At 43.5% G+C, this 24,775-nt stretch overlaps 3 protein-coding genes across 7 annotated transcripts; 1 reads left to right on the plus strand and 2 right to left on the minus strand.

Annotated features, from left to right (window-relative positions):
- The first annotated feature begins 23 nt into the window (after positions 1-23).
- On the plus strand, positions 24-4,363 carry LOC119222088 (solute carrier family 25 member 45). 2 transcript variants are annotated; one of them, XM_037478426.2, is made up of 7 exons: positions 24-153; positions 1,445-1,550; positions 1,640-1,683; positions 1,803-1,874; positions 2,010-2,198; positions 2,885-3,119; positions 3,264-4,363. In XM_037478426.2, exons 2-7 carry the CDS (start codon positions 1,523-1,525, stop codon positions 3,542-3,544), a joined length of 849 nt encoding a protein of 282 aa, XP_037334323.2. In that variant the 5' UTR covers positions 24-153; positions 1,445-1,522; the 3' UTR covers positions 3,545-4,363. The 2 variants fall into 2 exon arrangements, with proteins under 2 accessions (XP_037334323.2, XP_037334320.2); XM_037478423.2 differs by lacking the exon at positions 24-153 and adding an exon at positions 1,208-1,296.
- Positions 4,364-4,737: 374 nt separating this feature from the next.
- LOC119222087 (solute carrier family 35 member E2A-like) lies at positions 4,738-10,692 on the minus strand. 2 transcript variants are annotated; one of them, XM_037478421.2, is made up of 9 exons: positions 10,427-10,692; positions 9,489-9,968; positions 9,087-9,222; positions 8,811-8,938; positions 8,331-8,451; positions 8,191-8,244; positions 8,031-8,114; positions 7,699-7,844; positions 4,738-7,284 (listed from the first exon to the last, which is right to left on the minus strand). In XM_037478421.2, the coding sequence occupies exons 2-9, from the start codon at positions 9,731-9,733 to the stop codon at positions 7,023-7,025; spliced, it is 1,176 nt and encodes a 391-aa protein (XP_037334318.2). In that variant the 5' UTR covers positions 9,734-9,968; positions 10,427-10,692; the 3' UTR covers positions 4,738-7,022. The 2 variants fall into 2 exon arrangements, with proteins under 2 accessions (XP_037334318.2, XP_037334317.2); XM_037478420.2 differs by having other exon boundaries at positions 8,031-8,103; positions 10,427-10,690.
- A 1,643-nt stretch (positions 10,693-12,335) lies between these two features.
- Positions 12,336-24,653, minus strand: nadka (NAD kinase a). 3 transcript variants are annotated; one of them, XM_037478418.2, is made up of 12 exons: positions 24,510-24,653; positions 23,675-23,851; positions 21,641-21,724; positions 17,729-17,858; positions 17,477-17,585; positions 17,256-17,341; positions 17,046-17,148; positions 16,811-16,953; positions 16,366-16,465; positions 15,581-15,738; positions 15,189-15,271; positions 12,336-14,787 (listed from the first exon to the last, which is right to left on the minus strand). In XM_037478418.2, exons 1-12 carry the CDS (start codon positions 24,599-24,601, stop codon positions 14,640-14,642), a joined length of 1,413 nt encoding a protein of 470 aa, XP_037334315.2. In that variant the 5' UTR covers positions 24,602-24,653; the 3' UTR covers positions 12,336-14,639. The 3 variants fall into 3 exon arrangements, with proteins under 3 accessions (XP_037334315.2, XP_062419513.1, XP_037334316.2); XM_062563529.1 differs by having other exon boundaries at positions 24,394-24,556; XM_037478419.2 differs by lacking the exons at positions 21,641-21,724; positions 23,675-23,851; positions 24,510-24,653 and adding an exon at positions 19,230-19,908.
- Positions 24,654-24,775: the final 122 nt, after the last annotated feature.

Raw genomic sequence — 24,775 nt, forward strand, 5'->3', positions numbered from 1 at the left:
TTGTTTACAAGTCGCCTACCGTCTACTAGTGATTACGTCGTTTGTCAAACAATACTGGCTTTATTTGTTGGGGATAACCGCCGCTATGTCCTCCGAGGCTACACTCATGTAATGCAGATACATACTGCTCCTATCACAAACAACGGCCATGAGGTATGACTAACTTAATCTTAACCCGTCCAACATGTTCGTCCCACCTATTTTCAGGTGATAAGTCAGTGTGTTGCATATACAGCTACCTCAGAGGTCATTTCCCGTTTAAGAATGGTGAATGAAAACACAATTTCCAAGTTGAAGAATAAATTGAATGTGTTGTTTGCATCTGCAACACATTGGATATGTGATAACCAGGTAGAATTATATTTATTACATTACATTATAATATATTTAGTTACATTGTTCAAGTCAGATCACCCATATTATCACATGTCAAAACAACATGAGCACAAGATCACAAAAAACGCTTCTTCATGCACAAAATTATCAAACTTCTGTGATTTCAGAAAGGTTGAAACTATTGATACATAATTAGCGGAAATCTTGCGATTCCGCCTTCAAAATAAAACTATACACACCTAGAAGACGAGATATTTAAGAAATATACTGTAAGAAGCTTAATCTTAATTGAAGGCTATTACGTAATCCCACATTTTAAGGAGTTTGCTACAAAATATTCCACTGCGAGCGTGTTACATATTAATTGCACTATTGAATTGTGGTGAATGAAGTCATAGTTTCACTTAAACTGACTTATAATAATAATAATAACACAGATAGATGTATACAACTACAACTGAAGGTGGAGGTACGAAATCATTTTCGACCTGATTCGTTTTTTTAAATAGGCTACACAACTTGTATATTTTACATTTTTATATATTTTTTATTTCTGTTTACCTGCTCTATTAGCAATAGTAAATGTTAACTTGACTTTATCCAAATTCCCTATATTTGGTAGCAAAACTTTTTTCAATAAAGAAAAATCTAATTAAAGTGATCATATTCCTTTTATAGGGTTAGTAGAAAAACGCATAACATATTAAATCACACTCTAACACACTGTCACTGACAACACACAAGTACCCGGTTTGTTCATGTATCTAATTGTATTTTACAGTAACTGATCAATTGTTTGGTGGCTTTTATTTTGACAGACCAACCTGTCAAACAGGAAAAGCTCTTGTAAAGAAATGTGTATTTATGTGGGTTGAAGTCAAAGATCTGTTATGTACGGTGACTTTAAGGGCAAAACGGATTACATCGAGCAAGGAAAACAAGGAAAACTTAATCTTTAAAGTGAAGTTAAATAGTTTATAGTTAACTTCCTATGTTATATAAAGGGGATCATAGTTCTACTTGTGTGGGGGAAAATAAGCATTCAGTGTTACATAATTCTTACAGTTGAGCAGCAGTTAGTTCAAAGTCTCCTTTGTTTCCTTTGTAGCTGCTGCAGGATTCCTCCTCGCTTTTATCTCTGAAACACCACAACCACGTTGTTTGCAGGTTGTGACATTTGCCTTTTATGGAATTCATAGCTGGGAGCCTTTCCGGTAAGAAAAACAATGCTTTATTTTATGACTAAATGCAGTATTTGTATTCACTTGGAGAAATCACACATCCTTGTTGGTCATCTGTATAGGTGCACTCGGATTGGCAGTGGGCCATCCATTAGACACTGTGAAGGTTGTATGATCTCTATATATATATATATATATGTGTGTACACACGCACATTGAAATCTTTAAATGGACCAGATGTATAAAACTATACTGACCCAGACATTGTATATGTTTCATTTGTAGGTGCGTCTGCAGGCCCAGTCTGTGTACACAGGGATATTTCACTGTGTGTCTAAAACGTACTCTAAAGAAGGGGTAGGTGGCACGTCCTCTCAAACTCATTTCCCCAGTCATCACTGCAGAAATAGTCATATGCGCAAAACAAAAAAATTCCAGAACGTATTGACTTATGTGTATTTATCTGGTAATTATGCTTTGTTATCATATCAGCTCCATGGATTCTTCAAAGGTATGGCATTTCCCGTGCTGACCACTGGCATCACCAACTCTGTTGTCTTTGGCTCTTACAGTAATGCCTTAGATCACCTCACTCAGTCTCAGCACGGGGGCCGCGGCCATGGAAAACCAGCCTCCGCTGCACAGGTCTTCACTGCCGGCTGTTTCTCGGGCCTGATGCAGGTGAGAACTGCCCGGCCGAGCTTCACGGCCACAACGCTTCTGCAGATATCACCGGCGTGTGAGACAGATCATTCAGCTCTTTAGTTATGGTTTCACTAGGACGTTGTGTCCCCCACCTTTAGGAGAATTGAGATGCATGGAGTCAGGACAAATGCAATGAACTATTGGCCCCTGGAGGTTGCAATGTTCATCACATCCCACAACATGAAAGTCTTGGTGAGGGAACTGAGGAGAGGCCAAAGGTTCATCTAACTTGCAACCATCAGCCATGTACACAAGAATATTTATTGATTAGTTATTATAGGAAGGGAACAACTCTTCGCTGTGCATGTCGCTGTGTTTCATGGAGGAGAATCCTCATGAAAAATTATGTTTGTTTGGTTGTAGTCGAGTGTTTAAGGGCACTGCAAGGAAATCATATCATTAAAGCTGTATTATAGCCTCTATTGACTTACTTCCGGTGGAACTGGTGGAACCAGTTAGCTCTTCAAAATCAACAAGCGGCAATCGCCTTTGTTGCGTTTAGCCTTTTCATTAGATTTGGTGTCAATAGAAATAGAATGTGTCTCATTCAAGCTTTGCAAGGTCATAGGACCTCGGATAAAGCCTTCAACGTTGAATCGGAAAAGAATGATGAATGTTGTAAGATTTGGGTGGAATGACACTTAAAGATGAACCGCCTGCAGGTGTGTGTGTACGCTCCCATCGATCTGGTGAAGGTGCGTCTGCAGAGTCAAGCCACTGTTGACAGATACCGAGGACCCGTCCATTGTGTCGCTGTCATCCTGAAGCAAGAGGGACCCAAGGGTCTTTTCAGGGGGGGGCTGGCCGTCGCCCTGAGGGACATACCCTGCTACGGGCTCTACTTTTTGCCCTACGAGGTCACTCGAAAGGCTCTGGCCAGGAGCGGGGAAGAGCCAGGTCAGTGTCAGAGGGAAATAAGCAACATGACATGTGTGAAACACTGTGGGTGATTTATGTCAGGAAAGATGAGCGATTACATTTTGGAAATATGAAACCAAACTCCCTATTATTTCTGTTTCTCTGTAACCTTTCCGTACATAGGTACGTTTGCAACCTTGATGGCAGGTGGCTTGGCGGGCGTGGTGAGCTGGTCCTTCGCCACGCCCATGGATGTGGTTAAAGCCCGGGTCCAGATGTCAGGGGCCGGCGGCAGGGAGTTCAGAGGGGTCCTGCACTGCATCGGAGTGAGCTACAGAGAGGAGGGATTGAGGGTCTTCTTCAAAGGCCTTCTACTGAACAGCCTGAGGGCTTTCCCAGTCAACGCCGTCACGTTCCTCAGCTACGAGAGTCTGATGGGTCTGTACTGTCCACCCCCGAGATGAGGTGCCCTCCCGACGGGGCGGGGGCTTTAATGTACAAACCCAATGCGACTGCAGGTCAGATATCCTCTGGGTTACTTAACATCATCGGTTAAGATGAAGAGCCTGTAGTGAAACTTCTAAACTGTACATGACTTAAACAAAAGTATAAACTTCACAAATGTTTTTCACCATGTTTTATCTGATTACGATGAATTATATTCCTTTCAAGTACATACGATGGAGTCTAATTATTTTTCATGATAAATAAATGTGGGGACTAGTCCACAGAGTCGTTCACATGAAGGGCCACTAGAAACTTCTTTAAGATCACACATAAATTAACTGTGTAAATACAAGTCTTCAAATGTTAAGACTCAGCTCATTGTTAGACGCATTTGTGTAATTTCAATATACTGCTCTTTCTGTCTGTTCATACTAGCAAGTGAGATTTGTTGCTCTGAGGCAAGGCCCGGCCATTTTATTAAGGCATTTCAAAGTGCTTCACATAAAACCATAAAAAACCAACAGATTTACCAACAGTTAGGAACATTGATTGATGTTAAAAGATGTTATAAAATAATACAAATAGAATAACATTTGCAATGTAGTTTAAAAATGTCTTCAAGAATTAAAGGCAGCAGCAAACAGTAAAGTCTTTAATCCCGATTTAAAGGAGCTGAGGCACTCAGCAGACCGGCAGCTTTCTGGGACTTTGTCCCAGATACGTGGAACAAAAAAACATAACGCTGCTTCTCTGTTTAGTTTTGACTCTGGGAACAGAAAGTAGACCCGTCCCAGACGACCTGAGGAGTCGTGGCAGTTCATAAGGTGACAGCAGAGCAGACACGTACTTTGGCACCACTCAGGGCTTTATAAAACAACTGCAGGATTTTTAAGTCAATTCTTTGTTTGACGGGAAGCCAGCGTAAAGACCTGAGAACCGGAGGGATGGGATCCACTTCCCTCCATCCTGGTCCTAGTGAGGACTCGAGACATGTAAACACACCATTACAGTAGTCGAGTCTACTGAAGATAAATGCATGGACAGGCTTTTCCAAACCTGGTTGAGACAAGAGTCCTCTAATCCTTGATATATTCTCCAGGTGATAGAAGCATGATTTTGTAACTGTCTTGATATGACTGTTCAGGTTGGGGTCTGAGGCCATAATTACACCTAGATTTCTATCTTGGTTTGAGGTTTTTAACATCAGTGATTGAACCTCAGCGCTGACTTTCCATTGTTCATCTTTATTGCCAGAAACAATTACTTCTGTTTTATCTTGGTTTAGTTGAACGTTTTGATACATCCAGCTGTTGATTTGTTTAATGCATTTACCCAGACCTTGTGTTGGACTGTAGTCCCCTGGCGATATAGATTTGTGTCATCTGCATAACTATGATTACACATTTTGTTGTTTTCCATAATCAGAGATAATGTAAGTATATGTTGAACAAAAGGGGCCCCAGTATTGAACCTTGGGTAACACCACGTCATTCCCTTCCGCTCTGATGTGTAATTAGCTACAGGCACAAAGTATTCTCGGTCGTTTAAGTAGGATTCAAACCAGTTAAGTGCTGTGCCAGAGAGTCCCACCCAGTCGACTAGTCTATCCAATAGTAGTAATAGTTTTAAATGCTGCGCTGAGATCCAATAATAATAAGAAACTAATACAAAATTCTGCTACCAGCATTGGTCTTCTTGGTCTCTGGGGTTCTCACATCCAGTGTCTGCCTTGTGTGCCCTGTGTAGTGTTGCATGCAGTTGTTGCCAGCATGTAGTCCTTGGGTTGGGGAGACCTACTCTACAGCAGAGAGTTTGCTACTAGCTAGCATACTGAAGACACAGAGTATATTTGGGAATGACATTTTCCTGGAGACCAAAAACACAATTGTAAGGCTTCTCTGTGTCCTCCAACATGATTGTCATACATATGATCACATTGTTTTTCCTTTTGCAGAAACTTGGGGGCTTATTGCCATTTTAAGAACAGTGAATGAAAACAATTTCAGAGTTGAAGCCATGCATTTGATTTGGATATAATTATAGTTTGTATCCAAGTCAGTAATGCAACGGGAACTCGCTCCAACTTCAAAGACAAGGGTTTCCACACATCTGCACTAACGACTGTTAGTGTGTCAATATTCTTTACATAATTTGCACATTCCCAAAAACCTCTGAAATGAAAAATGTATATTTTGATTTCACATTTGAGGCAGCATTCCGAAGAATTAAAAAAGGTGCTACCCTAGTCCATCAATATCAAATTGGACCGCAGGGTTTAATTAGCTCTTTTCAAAATAACAAATTCCCCAAATAATAACGGTAGAATGGAAATGTTTTTAGTTTAAACTCATCTGATCACATAAAAAAAAAAAAACTTCTTGAACAAAGACTGCTGCCAGTAAATAAACTCCAAAATACTCCACATGATGGGATGTTCAGACTGACGACATTACGGCAATTGGTCCTTTTTCATTAGTGGTCAAGTGAATCATACAACAGTGGTTTGATCCATTTAGCAGGAAGCTTTTGTTTGAAAACTGACTGATTACTACATCCAGGGAATTATTTGGGTTTTTCAAGCCATTAGTCCTGTTCTTAGTGGTCAGAACGCTGCAGTCATCGAAACATCAAACAGCTTGTAAACAAGCAATTCCACCACCCAATTTTACTCTCCTGGGTGGAAGAACCAACAGTGATCGCATTTGGGAAGATTGACTACAGACAACCACAGGAAGTGAAGTAGGTCATTGAACCAGGCGGTACGTCTGTAGACGACCACGAAAATAAAACCAAAGTTATAATAAACCGCTTCTTCTGAAAGATTCTGGATGTGTTGTCTGCAACTCCATTCCTTCCCTATGGCCCCTTTCCTATTGAAGGCTGCTATCCCAGCATGCACTGGGCCGAGAGGTATCTTACAGAAGGAAAAACCTATGTTCATAAACACATCCCGACTTTGAGGATGAGCATTCCTGGAATGCAGGATTTGGCCTTCAAAGTTCAACACTTTGTTTAAAAATGTGTCAAACGGCAAAGTCAAAGCTTCAGCCTCCAGGGCCCTGTTCGCTGCTCAAATCACGTGCAAGAACAATGACATTTTATGATACAGTGTAGGCAACACAAACACAGACTTAAGATCTTACAGCTTCAACGGTTTAGAAATATTCACGCACGCATTTAGCAGCTGCTGAACATCAGATAAGATGAACCAGCACACTCTGGAATACCAAAGAAAGTTCTTCTTCTAAAAAGCTGACGGAGACCCTGAGCTTCCCCTTATCAGACAAAGCAAAGGATCAAGGGTGTGTGAGCACATAAAATTGGATCCTGGAAAGAGTCAGTCCCCGACCTTAAGCTCAAAGACACGAAAATGCCCCCTAAAGGATCCTGGGAAAACAAAACGCCAGCGGATCCTCTTTAACTGGAATGTGTTGGACAAACTTGCAGTAATCCCCGGTGGAACGCCACGGGGAAAATGTTTTGTTCACACCCATTTCAGGCGGCACTTTGGTGGCGAGTCCCGGATCCTCCGTGCGACGGAGGGGCTCGGGCACTCCCATCCTTCAGAAGCAGTTTGTGGTCCTTCTCGGCAGCCGCGGCCTGGAAGGTGGCCCTGTGGTGCTGCCTGGCCTTGGTGTACAAAAAGACCCCGATGAAGACGAGGAGTGTGCCAACGGCGCTGAGGAAGTGGATCTGGTTACTGAACACGAGGATGCTCATCCAAACCGACAAGGCGTGTTTGACGGTGCTGGCCACACTGAAGGAGAGAGGAGGGTTCATTTTACTGTTGCAGAGCACTTGACTTCAACGGATCAAAATTCATGGCCTGGATGAGGTCATCGTCTGATATGAGAATCACGGTGAGGACGCCGGGCTCACGACCATTTTGTTAAAGTTCTCAAAGAATAAGACATGACTCCAAAACAGTGCTACATTATTGTGTTGTTATGCAACAAGCAGACCGTTTACAGCATGCTAATCAATCTAACCGAGAACTCTGTACAGAGATAAAAAGGGATCATTATGGCTGACAGGGCGTATAATTATCTAGATTTTGCAGAACACCACCCCGCGCAGCTGGTTCAAGCCGGTTGGGACTACAGTAACTGGATTTGACTAAAAGTCGTGGTCGCGGGTGAAGATTTACAGCCGTGTGCTAAGCGTGGCCGACCTGAAGGTCACTGGGGAGATCCGCCCCATGAGGGCGTAGGCAGTGACGCTCTGCAGGTGGAACAAGCAGCCGTCAAAAAGCAGCAGCAGGACGATGTCCTGATCGAAGATGAAGCTTCGACCGCTCTTCCCGATCACTGGGAAGTCCTGGACACAAAGGGACGGAGCATGTCAAACACAGCCCATCACAAAGTGTGTATGTAAATAAGAACGCCTGACAGAAATTAGCAACGTCATTGTCAGTTTGTTACTTCAGCAAATGACGACAGCCTTCACGTATGTAACGTACTGTACATTCACTTAGTTCACAGGGAGAGTCATTAGTCGGCCTACCAAGAGGAACGCCCAGGCAGGTATAAGCATGATGACTGCAGCGGCGCTGGTGTAGAACTGCAGTTCTGCAGGGCTGAAAAACGCCTTTATAACAAGAGTTTGATTGCACCAAACTCAGAAAATGTGCAGGTATGAGCCGGGAGGGTTTGCGGTCTTTTACCTGAACTTGAACTTCTCGCCACACAGCAGTTTTTTGGAGAACACGTTCTGCAAACTGAAATCCGGCACAAAAGGGTTAAACAAAGCATTGCGGGGCCGTGGGATACGTGGAGGAGGGAGGGGGGGGGGAGGCTGCCGTACCAGTCCATGATGTTGGTGGAAAGGGCGGCGGAGAAGCCCAGCATGTTGAAGCTTATCTCTGTAGCCGTGCACAGGGCCAGGCCCGCCATGACAGGGAACAGGGACAGGTTCACCCACAGCCCTGCACATTGCCAAAAACAAGAAGAAAAACACACAGACACAATGACTCCATTAGACTTAACACAACCACCATGACCTGAGTTTATCCCCAGCATGATACTAAGGCGTGGCCGTATTTCTTGGGTTGCTGCCAATAGAACATTGAAGTGACTTTGGAACGCCTTGACACGTCTACTTAAAAGCTCAGAGCCTGTTGACCGACGGCCCTCAATTTCGTATTACTCGTTTTGGATGCCCGCAGTGATTTATGTGCAGCAAAGCCGCGGTGATACATTCGGAGATTCAGATTCAGAAAACAAACCAACAAGTGAAAGACATTACACCCCCTTACGCAGACCTGAATCATGCGTGTCCCCTTACCCGTGTTCTCCCCGAGGATCAGCCGGGACATGATGACAGTGAAGATGGGGGCCGAGCTCTTCACCGTCTCTGCAAAAGACACCGCCACATTTTTCAGGCTCACCAAGCCCAGAACCACTGTTGTGAACCTGACAAATGGAGATAAAAGATGACATTAATAAAAAAGGGACTTTTTGTGAAGACAAATGAAATTAGTATCAGCACTTAATAAATCTATTTGCAACTCCATACTACTAAATAACGTGGTACATTTCTACGAAGAGAAAAGGGAGCCACCTTATGAGCCCAACGAACAGCATGATCATGATGAAGTTGGGGGGGTACTCGGTTCTGGACTTGTGATGGTACAGGCAGCAGGGAACAAACATCTTCAGGAAGCCGATGGCCGTAGTGGAAAGCATCTGAACAGCCCCTGGGCAGCAGCGTACAAATGCAGGATTCAGAAACAACATCATGGAGAACAAATCTAATATTATGTTACATTGTCATAAAATGTTATGTTATTGTGCACAAATGACAAATTGACTATTGTCTTCTATACTACCATGAGAGGAAAAGTAACGTGGTCAGAGTTACTCTGCAAAGTGGTTCTATAAAAATGTCACAAAAAAAACAAAACAACACGTTGCAACAAAGTGTCCCGCTTCATCAGGTGTCATGTGTGTCCCTCGTCTTTACCTAGCAAGCTGGGCTCCCCCTCCAGCAGTGACAGGATGTACTTGTTGAGGAACAGGGTGCAGAAACTGAAGAAGTACCAGAGGCCCAGGTAGGTCAGGGAGCGCCAGTTCCACACGCCGGACTCCGCCTCCATCACCGTCGTCTCCGTGACGGTGAGCTTCAGCATCTGCTCCCCCGGGAGGCTGTGGCTGCGGGCCACCACCACCCGCTCCTGGTGGGTGCGGAGCGGGGACAGTAGGCGCCATAGAGGGTGTAAAGCGGTCTGCTTGCAGCAAGGCATCCCGCCTTACAGCCCGTGGGCCCCCAGGGGCCACGGCAGGTGGGTAGTGGGAGGGAGGCAGGTGGGGGTTCGATGAGTTTTTTTATGCGTTAGTTAGTCCATCTTCAGATTGTTCGAGGAAAGCAGGTGGAGTGTCAGTCCCGCATCAAAAAGCCCGGGGTGCTTTGAGTCCTGGTGTACCTGGTCCTCCGCTACATGAGCTTAAAAAAACAAAAAAAAGTATTCCCTCAGGACACAAAATCGTCCTCTAATCATACATTGTGCATGCCGTGCACTTTGTACCGTACTGCTACTTTTAGGAATGAATGCACTTTCACTTGCAACCACTTTTTAAACAAATTCTTTCTTCAAAACAACTTCTGCCCCAGAGACAGAGTTCTATTCAGCATTATCAAACGCACAACACTACAGCTGGAACATATTAACTTAGATAACCAAATTGTAGAAAAGTGTGTGGTAACGTGCCTATTTATTCTGGACTACTGGTGCGGCGATCACGTCATTGTAAACTTTATTTGAAACCCCGTGTCACATGCCGACAGCTACTCGGCTGCTAACGAAACAACACACACGATAAACTCCGTGAGGGAAGTGGCGAGACCAAGAGGTAACCGGACAGAATGGAATATCCAACTTAAAAATAAAACACCTCTCTTACCTGTTGGACTGCTTCCACTTGGGGTGAAATATATTGCAGGCAGCCGGTCAACGAGCGCAAGGAAAGAGGAAGTAACCCGTGCATGTTAGCTAGCCGCGGGTTAGCGCCAGCGTGGGCTCGAGGTCAGCGGAGGCGAAAGAGCCGGCCGTGTTGTGCGCCATTGTCCACAACAGTGACGCTAAACAAACAGGCGCTATTTATTCAAGTTATGTAGGTCGGGAATTTGTGTAGCTGACCCGGAGACGTGGCTGCTAGCAACTTACGCGCCGCGTCAAGACAAGCCGGAAAAACTCCAGCAAACCCCTTCAAAATAAAACCAGACTTCGCGAGTTAAATTTAGTCGGCATTACAAAGTTACTCGTCCATGTTACGTGACCTATGGTGAAGTTTAGTGGGGGTCCAAACTCATTGAACGCAGTTTTAGCTCTGTAAAGTCCGGGTCTTTCTCAAGAATTAAATAACTTTACATTGTAAGACACACTGGCTGCGTTTCCGGTAAGGCTCATTGCGGCTTGTGTGAGCTGCCACGATACAATAATGCAGAATACGTTGATGCTTTCCAACCGGGGTGTGTCTTCTTTTAACGAAGTTATTTAATAATGGCGTTAAAGAGAAAGTATTAAAAACCAACGGGAAATTTGTTCCAAACTACTATTACGGAAGTTATTATTCCAAATAAATGAATTTCAGTGGACGACTCCACACACAAAGTTGTGTAAAATGCCTTTGAATAAGAATATATTGCATACTCCAACTTATAACATCAATAACGCGATTATCACCATTCACATCTGTTGGCTTGTTCCTTTGTGGTGTACTTGTACGTGTACGGTGACCACAGAGAGGAAATGATCATTTAAAAACCGCTCAATTTTGGGGTTTACTTCCTCAACTAAGAAGTTATTTCGTAGATCATTTAACTCGATAAATTAATCCAATGCTGAGGATCTGTAGGCCTGCACTACAACCACTGGGGGGCGGAAACACTGATGAACAGTGTTCACTTGTGGGATTGTAAAAAAAAAAAAAAAAAATCAACAGAAGAAATAGTCTTCTTCGGGTCATGCTCTAAACCCACTGGAAAACCTCAACAACCAATAGCATCCTTCTGCTGCTGCTATCTCATTATTTTAAATATTAATCACATTTACTATTAAGTCATGATAAACCAACATTACACCTTTCGCTTCTGTGGACGGTGCTTCTATCGGATAGTGGTTGGTCGGATGTTATACTACTCACAATTATTTGAATCATTTGTTATTCGAACTGAATGTATCGTGCATCTTTTACATTGTTTATTCAGTACACGTGACATCCATTGCAGTGTGTCCATCCTGGGAGAGGGATCCCTCCTACGTTTTGGGGATGTGAGGTTTCGGGATAGAGGATGTTGCATGTCTAGACTGTAAAGCCCTCTGAGGCGAATTTGTAATTTGCGATTTTGGGCTATACAAAATAAATTGCATTGAATTGTCTTTTCCTCCTTGCCCCTGGTTTGTAACACAGGTCTGTTTATACTCTAAAATCGACCAAGCTTTACCTTTTCCCAACTGGACAAGCTCTGCCACAACAGATTTGCACAGAATGAATAACAACTTGTAATCTGATCTCAGTGAGGCTCAATTGGTGTTTGCTGGTATTAGGAGAGGTCCACTTGGTGGGATTAGTGGCATGTACAACCATCAGAGTATTCCTTAATGTCCACATAACACCTGCATGTTCAGGAACAACTGGTTCGGTCAAACAATCACACAAAATAGAATGAGGAATCATTAACAAATACTGGACTGGCCAAAGCGTTTCTGCCCTCCAAGGCAGCTCTTTGGAGCAGACAATCAAGGATGCAAAAGAACTATTCACAAAACTAGGTCTTGTCAGCCTGAGGTATTTCAAGAAATCTAAGATCAAGAGTCCAACAGGCTGACCAGGAAAAGTAATTGTTTATTTCCAAACATGCCATGCTTTCTAATTAGCCATTGCTGGCTAGTCACTAAGACATAATTTGGAAAGCTGACTCCCACATGGGTCCAGATTCCCTTTGGTTTCGCTTACTTGCAGAGAGAGTTACATCCAGGTAACATCGTTTCTCCTTCTAGTGCATGTTGCCTGACGAACCTTTGGAGCGAAGCACAATGATCATACAGGAGGATACAAACTCCCTAATGTTTTGTTTATTAAAGTGCGGGATTAGACACATTTACAAAAGTGTTACAAAAGTGGAAAGCACTTTGAGAGAAGAGTTGACAATTCCTCGTAGAAAATACAAGTAAAACCTGTTATTTTTGTTCAGATCAACACTTGAAACAAACTATATCCTTTCCCATCATCTCTTGACTCATAGGTTGAAGAACTTAAAAAAAACAAAAAACAATCTGATTTCAAGTTTTCCTGGAAAGCATTTAGAATGTAGAAGTGCTTCTAAAATTTTTGCTGGACTGACAAAAATTAATTATACAGCTTATTAATGTAAAAAAAGTATCGAATAGATTTATTTTAAGCAATGATACATTGTAAACAGATTAACATACTGACTTTACAAAATACATCTTCATTCAAGTGTCCCATACAATATATACATATATGCCGAGTTAAAGGAATGATTGCCTTTCACAACTCAGTTGGTCCACTTTAGTTACAGGTGAAACTTCATGTTTTCCATCAGACACATTTAGTTAAGCCAATTTATAGTGTGTATATACACACACACACACATGTATTATTAACAACTAGAAAAAACATGTGAACAGATATGTACGATAGGCCACACGTTTTCAGAAAAAAAAAAAAACTACACAGTGGCAGAGAACAAAGTCTAAAAAACAACAACACTTTAAATCCCCCGCAGCCCAGACATTGGTCTATAAAACCTACAGAGTTCAGCTATGGCTTGAATGGCTTTTCATAAAACAGACGTTAAAAACACTGAAGAAATGGGACCTGGAATGAATCGTCCTGCGTCACATACGAGCCAACGCAAGGAATACGTGTCTGCAAAACGGGTTACGCATCGCATACTAAATAACCCCAAAAGCCAACCTGGTGTCGTGCGTGATGTAAACCTTGAAAAATGACATATCTATAAAATTAATGATACGCGTGTGTAAGGCACAGTCTGTACATTTGGGTCACTAAAGCCAAGTAGATATCTTGTAACTCACCCCCCCAGATGCAACTAAATATGTGTAACACCACCATTTGTCATTCATATGGAATTTTACTTTTTTTTTTTCCCCCTCCCTGATTTCATGAACATTTTGATTGAACACATGCTTTAGACAAAAAAAAAAAAAAAAACCCTTAACCTCCGCTGTAGGAATTAACTTGTTAATAACGTACTAGATGTGTTCCTGCAGTGTCCCTAGATGTGTCAGACTAAAAAAAAAAAAAGGTGCCAAAAACCACCTTCAGCGCTTTAGTCCACGTTCCTCCCAAGCCTCGCATTCCTCCTGATTACTGATCGAACCACCAACCCTTCAAACTGCTTTGCAAGGCATGCAGGAGGAAAACACCAAAACCGTGGCGCCAAACTCCATTCTAATAGTCACATCTTTACACATTAGGTGTCATTATATCTTCTGGGGTATTCTACAGACTCATTAAAAACTTTATATGTCCAATATAGTCAATTATTTTATATTAATTAAAAACAAATCATTTTATGAAATTCTAGGATTTATATTTGAATCTGAAAATGCCCCTTTTCAAATGTTGGTAATGAAAATTTTCTACTTATTTAAAAATGAAATTGTCCCCAGTCTCTTGCACAATAGACTAAATAAACTTTGGTTCTGTGTGGCCTTATGTAAATATGGCTAGCAGCACGGGCTTTGCACTTTGATGGGGCGTAATAATCAAAACGTACGAGAGCACTCAGCAGCATGTTAGTTGGGTCGCCTTCTGCAGCTCGGCGTCCGACTCAGAGACTTTTGTCTTTGACGAGCTCAGAGCTCTACTCAAGTTAATGGACATAACCTAGTAGCTGTTTTAAAGACTGCATTAGGAAAGAATAAATGTGTCACTGGGGGGAAAATAGTAAAATAAAATTCTTGTTGAGAAGGCATTTTGAAATACAAATGATATAACTAACTGAATGATCACGCTTTGAAAACTTTAATTGCCAACGTTATTAGGCCAAATGATGGTGAATGGAGTTTGGTTAAACCTGCCCACAAAAAGAAACAAAGCCTAAAGGGTGCGTGAGACTGGAGCCTCAGAACTCCTCGTCCTCCGAGCTAATGTGGTTCTGCTTCTTCCTCACATTCCAGTGCAAACACTGGGCCAGGCTCTCGAACCAATCATTGACCGGGTCCCGGAAGCAGATGGAGGGAACAGGGAAGCAGGAAGTAGTGATGGTAATGCTGGTACAGGAAGAAAAAAAAGAAGAAGAAAAGATTAGAAAAGATCCGATTTTGAGTCACAGTTGCTGCGACCGGAACAAAAGGAGAAGTCCAGGAACCTGCAATCAAAGAAATTTTTGAGGAGGTGTCGACATGCCGCGACGCAACTTCCTCCTGAAGCAACACCGGACCGTTCTCAAAGTATGCTTCAGGGTCTCAAAAACAATGGCAGCTTATTTCTAGAATCAGAAAGGCGATCTCTAGGAGAAGATACCCATAGAGACCCAGATCTGCCACTTGGTGAGCGCCCGTTAAGCAGGCCGGTGCGGTTCCATGAAAGGGTCAGGTCTCCTCTACTCAGGCCTCTCTGGGCTTTGTTTAGCTCCACTTAGTCAGCGCTCCGGGTGCTTGGGTGGACTCACCTGTCTCCGTGGCAGATCTCTTGTCTCTTTCTTCCATCGAATGACACCCAGGCTGTGTTTCTGGCATCGCGAGACAGCATTATCTAAAATAAATATCAACAGAAAGAACAGGGGTTATTTTATCGTCCTCAATCGAAAAATACGTACTCTTTGATGAACCACAAACCTTTTACTGGAATGAATTCACAAGTCAGTTTTATTCACCCTAACCATCCTACATAAGCTGCCTGACTCTCAGGACAATTATTCAAACTCTTTATCCACATGTCACTTGCGTGCACAATTGAATTGTAGGTACACTTTCCAGTGATGCATGTCATAGCACCACATTTAGTAAAACCAGCGCAAAACAAAGCGGGTCCTCAACAGACTCAAACGGTTGGTGTAAATACCTTGAGCTCCACCCCTGCAGGCACCACGATGGGTCTGAAGGAGAGCGAGTGTGGACAGATGGGGGTTATCATGATGGCCGGCACGTTGGGGTGGATCATGGAAGCTCCTGCTGCCACCGCATACGCTGTACTACCCGTGGGTGTGGATACGATCACACCTGAGGGGACACAGAGACAATATCACATGTGAGTCGCACCACTCGGTAAACACACTTTTGACTTTGGTATTTTGCCTTTTTTAGAAATGATAGTATACTCCGCTACTTCTAGTAATAATTGTTCAAGCCTTCATTTATACGGACAACATTCCGACAGATTGGGAAATGCCCTCGTTTTGTTTTGCACAGGTTGCACATTGTCGTTGTTTGGAAAAGAATGCTTGTAAAACGCTTGCCGAACTTGTTTTGTTTTAGACAGGTTGCACTTAATTATCTTTATCTTGAAAAGACATTCAGCGCAAAACAGATGAACGCCTTATTTTTTTTATTTTTTTTTACTTCCTCCAAAGGGCGTGTGACCGATAACGTTTGTGAGCCATGCTGTGCGTAGACCCAGCAGCCGTCCGCCTCTCTACCTGATGCTTCTTGAGCGTCCTGTTTGGGCGGTCAGACCGGTTCTGCTCACAGTGAGATTCCCCAGTCAGCCTCACACAACACTCCTCTACATTATGCACCGTGCACGCTCTCACACAGACGGATTGCAGGCGTTGCATGTGTACCGATTTCAAGGCCCTAAGACCCATTCTTCTGGAACTAAAAGCCGACTACTTCCCGCTGAACACTCACCGTCTCCCTGCACGGTGGTGATGAGGTGTCCGTCCAGGAAGAGGTCGACGTTGGAGAGATACGAGGAGGGTCCTCTGTCCACCACCACCTCGTTCAGTACCTGAGACACACAGCCGCATGTTACCCAGTTGGTCACGGACTCCTGCAGGCACACGATCTGTCGTGACGTCAAAATCACCTGGCGTAACCTCTGACACATGATGTAATGAGTCGGTAAACAGACACACCGAGAAGGGAGATTAACCTCATAACTGCAGTCAGAACTACGTTCCTTGTTATGGAGCCGATGACTGCGTTTACATTGTGCTTCTCTCACAACATGTATTTAACCCGCCCAAAAGTGAGGCCAGTCATATTGTTGAAACCACATGGCTTTGCTGGATTGTCGTGTTTCCAGGGCGCACTGAGATCCAATTGGCAGTTGCCACGGCAACATGGTGCATACCTGATACTCGACAGCTTTCCGGCTGCTTTCAATGTCCCCATTAGTCAGAACGATGCAGTTTTCGTCAACTCTGGCCTTCTTGTCGCAGTTCTCTTTGAGCACCCGGACTTTCAAGCGGCTTCGCAGGACGATGGCAGCATTGCCTACACACATGAGCAGTACAAATAAGAGAAGTGTCTCTCGTGTACGAAAACACATGGTTCACCAACAGCTGTAGAAAGACAGAGGTCCCCACCGTCAATAATTTGGGTGACTTGAGACTGGTAGGTGTCAAATTTGAAAGGTGTCAGGAATCCCAGGGAGCCCAGGTGAAAGGCCATAACTGGTGGAACGCTCTCCTAAAGATGAAAAAAGGAAGGAGGGAACTGCGGTGTCATACCAGTGAAGGAAAAACTAAATACAGCGGCGGTTTTTAAAGTGGTGGGAGGATCAGCTGGCTGGATACCTGGAAAAGCGAAGACGCGTACAGCAGAGTTCCATCTCCACCGAGGCAGATGATGAAGTCTATGCGATTGGAGATGTCATCAAGATCTGAGAAATATAGAAAATAAACCTTTTACTTATCTGGGCAGAGCTCCTGAACGTTTTCTTGTCTGTATATGTACATTTTCTGTATACATGATGTGCATGCAGTCACAGCAAAGTGGACTCTGATAGTTTTCATACCATCTCTGAAAGTGCAGAATTTCTTAGTAATGGTCCCAAAGTTCTCATCGTCGGAAATCGCTGGGTCCTCCAGAACTTTATTTTCCACATATACAATCAAGTCTTTCATCTACAAAAAAACACACAGGGACAAGATTAGCAACTGACTTCAAGAAAGAAGGACAGCGTCCCACAAACTGTCCCATTGAACTTCCCACCCTAAAAGCCTGTGCATCCTTTCCACTGCTAGCGCCGGTGAATTTGTGCTCATACCTCGGTGAGGAATACGCAGAGCTCTTTGAAAGGCAGAAGCAGGCTGGCATCACGGATCTTCTTGATGACAAGAACACTTTTTGGTGGCTTGTTCCACGTCAGCCTTTGGCTGGCGGGGTCTTGAATGTGCCTGAAAACACAAGAGACGCAGCAGGATGAGCTCAGGAGGCAAAGACAGACGCAGGCCAGAGTCAACGGGTGCTCGATGAGGTTTCCCCAGTTACGCCACTAAAGATCTGAGCATTGAACCTCTGATTGGGGTTAATGAGAAATCTGAACTACCAGAAGCGGTTCATCCTAACCAGGACTGCTAACAGGCCTCTGCACACTGTGGCATCTGCACACCCCCCACCCAGCCTTGGAACAGACCCCTCAAGCAAGTCAGGAATAGCTGGTGGCCCAATGCTAAATGTGGATGAACAGAACTGTGAAATCGATCAGTTTTGAGGATTAAAAAAGGATCGCTAAATCCCAGATAACAGCTCTCATTAGTTACAGCGGTTATACATAACGGGCTGTTAAAGAGTTCACTTTTTAGCTCCTGCATGCATGGTTTAAACAGTCTAAATGTGCCCACACCGCCCAATCAATGCGCTACTTGACAACCATTAGCTCTGGTTTATCTTCGGCATTACACAACAACATTTACATCAATCGATGCGGAACGTTGCCGTTTCAAGCCTTGTTGGAAGCGGCTGAACCGATCATGAGAGAAGGAGGAGACGAATCCTAAAGAAAATAACGGTCATATTATACGAGAAAACAAACATGGCATTCAGCTTTAGTGCCGCCCAACACGTGTTGCCTCTGGTCATGAAATTCTTCTACACAGTTTGAGGGCCAACTTGCAATGTCAAAATCATGACTTGTTAGTTTCATTGTGAAAATCAGCTGATACCCTTAGATGTGCCTTGTAATGGGGATTTACTGTACACGTTTATAAATACATGTTTTTTTTTAAGTACAACAGGTTGAGACAAATACCTGCCGAATTGAAGGTAGCTTGATCAAACCCTGTTCATGTCCAGGTACATACAGGAACATGAAAGCTGTGCAGGCCTCTTCTCCAAATGCAGGACAAAGCAATGCATCTCATTTGACGCGGTGTCGAGCTGAGGGCTGTGATCTATTCACGGACGTTTTCTCCTCTGTTCACCTCAAAGCATCCACACCCCGACCTTCCCCGTTGTCATTGAAGGGCCGGCTCCCCTGGTCCCCGGGGGCACGCCGCACCAGCCAGCGGTAAAATGCAAACATTGACACTTCTCATGTGTTACCGCCTGGACGTGGTACAATTAAGCGATGGCATCACATCATCAGCCTCCGGGGAAAGGATGAGCCCAACCCTGGACATTCAAGACAAACAGAAAATGTTCCCCTATCGATTCCAGCCCAAAACTGGTCCTCTGCTGAAGCACAACACTCCTACTAGGAGTGTCTCTGATCATCTGCAAAAAAGGTCCTCTCTGTTAACAAAAGAGACTGGGAAAAATAATCTCACCATTTCCACACTTCGTTCTCGCTCTGGTTCCCGGGAGTGTCCTGAAGTACGCACTGGTGGAACTTCATGGCTGTACACATGTAACAAGGATGGCGCTTCGGGGTGCGTTCAGCTGGAGAGCGGCACTCTGTCTCGGCGGCCCGCGGCTGACACAACAGCTCCTTCTACATTCTAACAACTTCCTCGATTGCTACACGCGGCCGAGCGGCTGGAGCAGCTGAGTGAGTTCGCTTGTTCCCCATGCGCTGTGGTTGGGCTCCGGGATGGGCTAACAGTGGCTATATTTGTCCCAGTGAGGACTTAACACTAAACCTTCACGGTGCATTCTGCTGCAGCGTTAAGGCTCTCGCTCGTCTTAAAATTGGCTTTATCTGGGCTCAGCCCACTCGGCTGTGTCGAACACGCCCACTTCAGGGAAAGGCTTTCCTTAAAGGACAGGTGTGATTTACTGAAACCCAATAACGCCGTTCCTGAAACAAGTTTGATGGCAATGAACCAATAATACATAATGCTTTCCTTTATTCTAAGTAGTAATTAATCACTGAAATGATCTAAAATGACAGGTTAATAGAGGCTATCTATAAAGTAAACACTGTGCCCAAGTATGGAGGTACATACGCTTGTATGCAAGTTTGCATACATCCAGTTAATTAAAAAATGTCAACTTTTAAGTAACAATAGGTAGAAATTAACAGATTAGGAGCTTCCTTGTGAAGCCAATAAAAACTAAATTTGTATTCTACAACCCATTGATGGCAGTAGAATGTGTGGGGTGAAATGCATCAATAGGCTATGTGGTTATGAAACTGATGAGGGAATCTTCGGCCAATCTGTTGTTTACAAAGAAGTGTGGTGTGAACCCCCCCCCCCCCCAAGAAAAGACTGGTTTTGCTACTTTAAACCCGTCGAGCAGCTTTGAACAAAGTAAACCTTTGATGACTGCTGCCCCAAAACAAACACGCGCCGGTGAAACCGATGTCAGTCCGTCCCACCTCTGCCCACTGACTCCTTAAGTAGATTTAAGGGCGGTTTGACACATTATTATTGACACATGCTATGGTAAACAATTAGACTCCCAAATCAGCCCCAGGTTTGCCTTGTTTGAACGTTTAGGATCATTATCATCTTGCTCCACCCCGCTAACCCTGTGGTCACTGTTTAACTGAACAGTAAAAACAAAACAAAAAAAACACGTAGAGCCACAATGCGGCTCGTCAACTCAAACGTGAGGCAGACTGCGTTTGACAGGTGCATGTTTGTAAAGAGACAATGACAATTCTTTAGGATTCGTCTCCTCCGTCTCTCATGATCGGTTCAGCCGCTTCCAACAAGGCTTGAAACGGCAAGGTTCCGCATGCGATTGGTGGAAATCTACGGATTTGTTTCACAGGTGCAAGCTACAAACCTGCCAAACACCTGTTGAATCCACAGACCAAAGTTAGGAAGTCCATGCTGCTGAATTTATAAATAACAAACAAAACTTGTACTGCCATAAAGCACAGACTTGGTTCAAATATTTAAAAAACAAGTATGCAACTTTGACATATGGCGTAACACGTTTGTGTTTCCGCTACATCGGAGGAGACTGCATCAGAGGATGTTAAGAAATGTAAGTGCACCACTGGGTTTGTATAAGCTTCTCAGAAGATCACGTTTAGAACTATACGGTACCGTATGGACCTGTGTGCTGTATTTATCACTTAAAGGGAGAATGGCTTTTATAATTAACTCTCATTAGAGAACAAGTAAGACTAGTGTCATTTATTTTTAAATAACAAGTACATATTTGCATCCACTTTAAGACAAAAGTAAACATGGAGAGCGTGTTTGATGTCAATTTCTTTAATGATTTGACCAATATTGACTAAGCTAAACACACTGTGTTGCTAAAGTAGTTAGCTGGGGTCTAGCTTGCAGGCGGCGGCCTGTCACGGCTGCCACGGTGACGTCAGGTAGCGTTAAAAAGTTACTTATTGGTAAAGTCAACGCTCAATGAGGGGAAGCCAGTCAATTTATTTTCAGCGGTAAAGAAACCACCAGAGGAGCGACCAGGAACGGGTCAGATGCTTAACACTTCTAGTATTTCTTTAAAACTCCATTCATTTACACGAGAAGATTTACAGGTATGGTTTGTTTTTCCACAGCATCAGCTGCGCTGGCTCTGTCTTGCCGTGTATAGCATGTTTTCCATTTTTAACAACAGGTGTTTTTTTTTAATGCATTATGGGGAAGTTTAGTTCAAGCCTCATCTCAAAGTTAACCACTCCAGTTAAAATGGTTGAAAGAAAGGTTCAATATATCAGCTTTTTGTGCAACACAGCGTCGACTGACACTACCGTGCAAAGCTGTCCCACAGAGGCAAAACAGGTTCAAGCACTCCTTGAGATGAGAAACCATTCAGTCAGACTTACATTACTGTGTGTGGATTCTGAAGCATGCATGCCTTTGGGCCGAATTTGGTCACAGGGCTCGGTCCATGCAGCGACTGAGGCCTCCTAAAGGAGAGGAGGACAAAAAAGGTAGACATAAGGGTTAAGGAAACAGAAGCTGAATCACTTATCAATCCTAACTGCTCTACTTACACGTTATCAGTAAGCCCAACTGTTTTGAAATATAAGACAAGGCCCTTTGCAAACATTACAAAGTCACCATAATTTGAGCTGATCACTTTGCTTAAATGTCAAGTACCAGGTTAAAAAAAATGCCAAATAGTAAATCAAATGTTTTTAATGCAGCTTTAAAGTGTAAAAGCATTCACATGCGTTTCCTTTGTTTCCTTTAAGACTTGAGGCGAATATTGATTAAAAACTCAAAAGGGGGGAAAAAAACGTGAGGTGAAAAAATGCATGTCTCAATTGATATTTAGATCGGCATTACATTTTCCCCAGAAGGCCCGTCTACTACAACCCGGATCTGCAACTTAATTACTGATTAACCTAACAAGTATCTTTTTGATCAACGATAAAACAATGTTGAGTAAAAAATTGTGTAAATACAGCTACAAAAAGGAAGTCATGTGGGCTTGTAATATAACTGAATGTCAACATACTTCTGTCTACACCTATCACCAATAAACTCAATGTTTCAGGTTTCTCTTTTTGGTGACTATCAAAGACATCGGAGTAGAGAGAGAACCCTGTGATGTCACTCGTTTTATCCTATGCACGTTTCAGCCACGTTCCAACCCACTTCCTTATTCTTTGGTATTTATGAGTCACTGACCGTAACATGTCCAAGTAATTCTATCACCTTCCTATTACAAAACCTAAACAGCTTTTTGTTTACCCAAGTCCCTCACAACGACCTTCTGCAAAGTTTGATAAAACAAGAAGGGTCTATACCCGATTAGGATGAACTCAACAAAGCCGCATTACGTCATCTTAGACGCTCAGTGACATTTCATTACCTGGGAAAGTCCAGATTTGTACTGTAGGGACTTGGCCTGAAGCCTTTTCCCCCCTTCCTTGTTAGAAACCACCTCACTATTGGCCAAAATTTCAAAAACCAAAACCCCCTGGGAACATCCACAGCAAACAAAGAATTAGCGTGTCTGAGGCAGTGAAACACAAATGCTTGTCCCCTCTTCAGAATTATTTGTCTCCCTGTTTAGAACCACAGCCTGTGTTTATAGATATCCCAGAGCAGTGAGTCAGTCGGGTTACTGCGTTGTGGCAATGTGCTGAAATATTGTGCATCCGCCCTGCGACACCCGTTTCAGGTTGAGCAGTTTAAGCAGCCTTTGAATACAAAGTCCATAAACAACAACACCAAAACATAAATTGCTCAAATCCAGGCGCGGTTATTTAAAGCTTAGGTCAGACGAGGCCTGTGGGACACAACAGGGGACAGCAGGACGACGGCTGATTCCACATGCATGAGGCGTGGGTTACTATAATTGGCAGAAGAAAACATCTGCTACAAACAAGCTGCACCATAGCTGCATGAGAGCAAGTATAAACAACGAGGCTGTACAGGGGAACTAGTCAGCTGGATGGCGTTTAGTAGGAACATTTATTCACTGGTTAGAAACTGCTTTTGTTAAGACACAAAAAAAAGCTTCAAAAATTCCAGAAGGAATTACCGACATTGTAGAATAAAATGTCCCCATCTTTTAAGCAGGTATTAACCAGATACAGTATTTCAGCCAAAAAAAAAAAAAAAAAACTAAACACATGGACTTGGAGAAGAGGGAACCAGAACGGCAAAAATGCCAAAAACATGTGTGTTAACGACTCATTCCGGCAGCACTCCAGTGGTTAAAGCTATGTATCATATTACATACAGTATGCATCACATTCTGTAAATATTATAACAGTCAAACAATCAAAATCATAACATTACTGTAATGCAGACAGCATTAGACAAACTAAGACAACCCACGCCACATTACAAAGTCAAAATGTGATCACATGAATAAAGCGCGAGGGCCCCGGGTCCACACCCACCTGTAGTCAGAGGAGCTGCCGGCCGAGGAGCTGCTCAGGCTTCGGGTCTTTCTGCTGCGACGAGCCAGGCTGCGTCCGGAGACCTCCCCTCCATCACAGGTGGAGCAGCAGTACGGGGCAGCTTCCACTCGGACCTCCTCTCCACAGTCCATCTCAAACAGCCGGGCTGCGAGTAAACTGACGAGGCACGGCCATTGTTAGTGAAGCTCGAGTCAGTCAACTTCCGGTCAGTTCAATTTGAGTCGGTATCACCTCGAAATAAAGTGGGTTTTGCAGGAGAATAGCAGAGTTGAAAAAGTCACCCAAGTACTTAAGGTTTTTACGAGTTACATCATACGAGGGGACCGTTTGATAGCTAGCTTGATAAATAACGTTACCTGACTGAGCTGTCATTTAGCTAAAGTTACATAACCGCTAACGTTAACTTAACTTGGGTGTATAATTATGACACGGCTACATAAGGCAAGGAGCCACTTTAGCTAACGGTTAACGACACCCTGCTATACATTTCCCAAATGTCCAGTATTTCATCAATGTTAGCTACAAGCCCTCAAGCACAGCATTACATGACTGTTAAGAGGATGAAAGGTGACTAGTCCAGATGGCAGGGCTCACAGTGAGCGGACTAATCTAACTTGCTAAGCTAGTTAGCGAGCTAGCTAATAGTTGGGCATGCTCAGCGAAAAGTGTAACATCATCCTCTCAGTTGGAAACAGTACCTTTCACCCACAGCTTTACAGGGGACGACACACACGTGGAGGCCAGCAAACTGCTGTTGGATCAAAGCCTCGCCATAATTAAACTAATGTTAAATGACACGGTTACACCATCTTACGTTGCAACAGACCCGTCAACAGTCAGCTCATCGCTTCCGGATACGAACCGACCAATCACAGCCTCTCTTCCCATCGACGTCATGTTGCCCATACTTCTCCAAACAGGCCGTGGTGACGAGAATATATAATTCACTGATTGAATCAGAAGGAAATGATTAACTATGTAATTACATTATGACTAGGAAACATCATTTTACGGGCGTTACCCTTGTGAGCTTGAGCCCTTGAATTCACGATGTTGTTTGTTGTACCGCCCACGTGTTCT

Source organism: Pungitius pungitius, chromosome 1, assembly GCF_949316345.1.
Source record: "Pungitius pungitius chromosome 1, fPunPun2.1, whole genome shotgun sequence".
Taxonomy (NCBI): domain Eukaryota; kingdom Metazoa; phylum Chordata; class Actinopteri; order Perciformes; family Gasterosteidae; genus Pungitius; species Pungitius pungitius.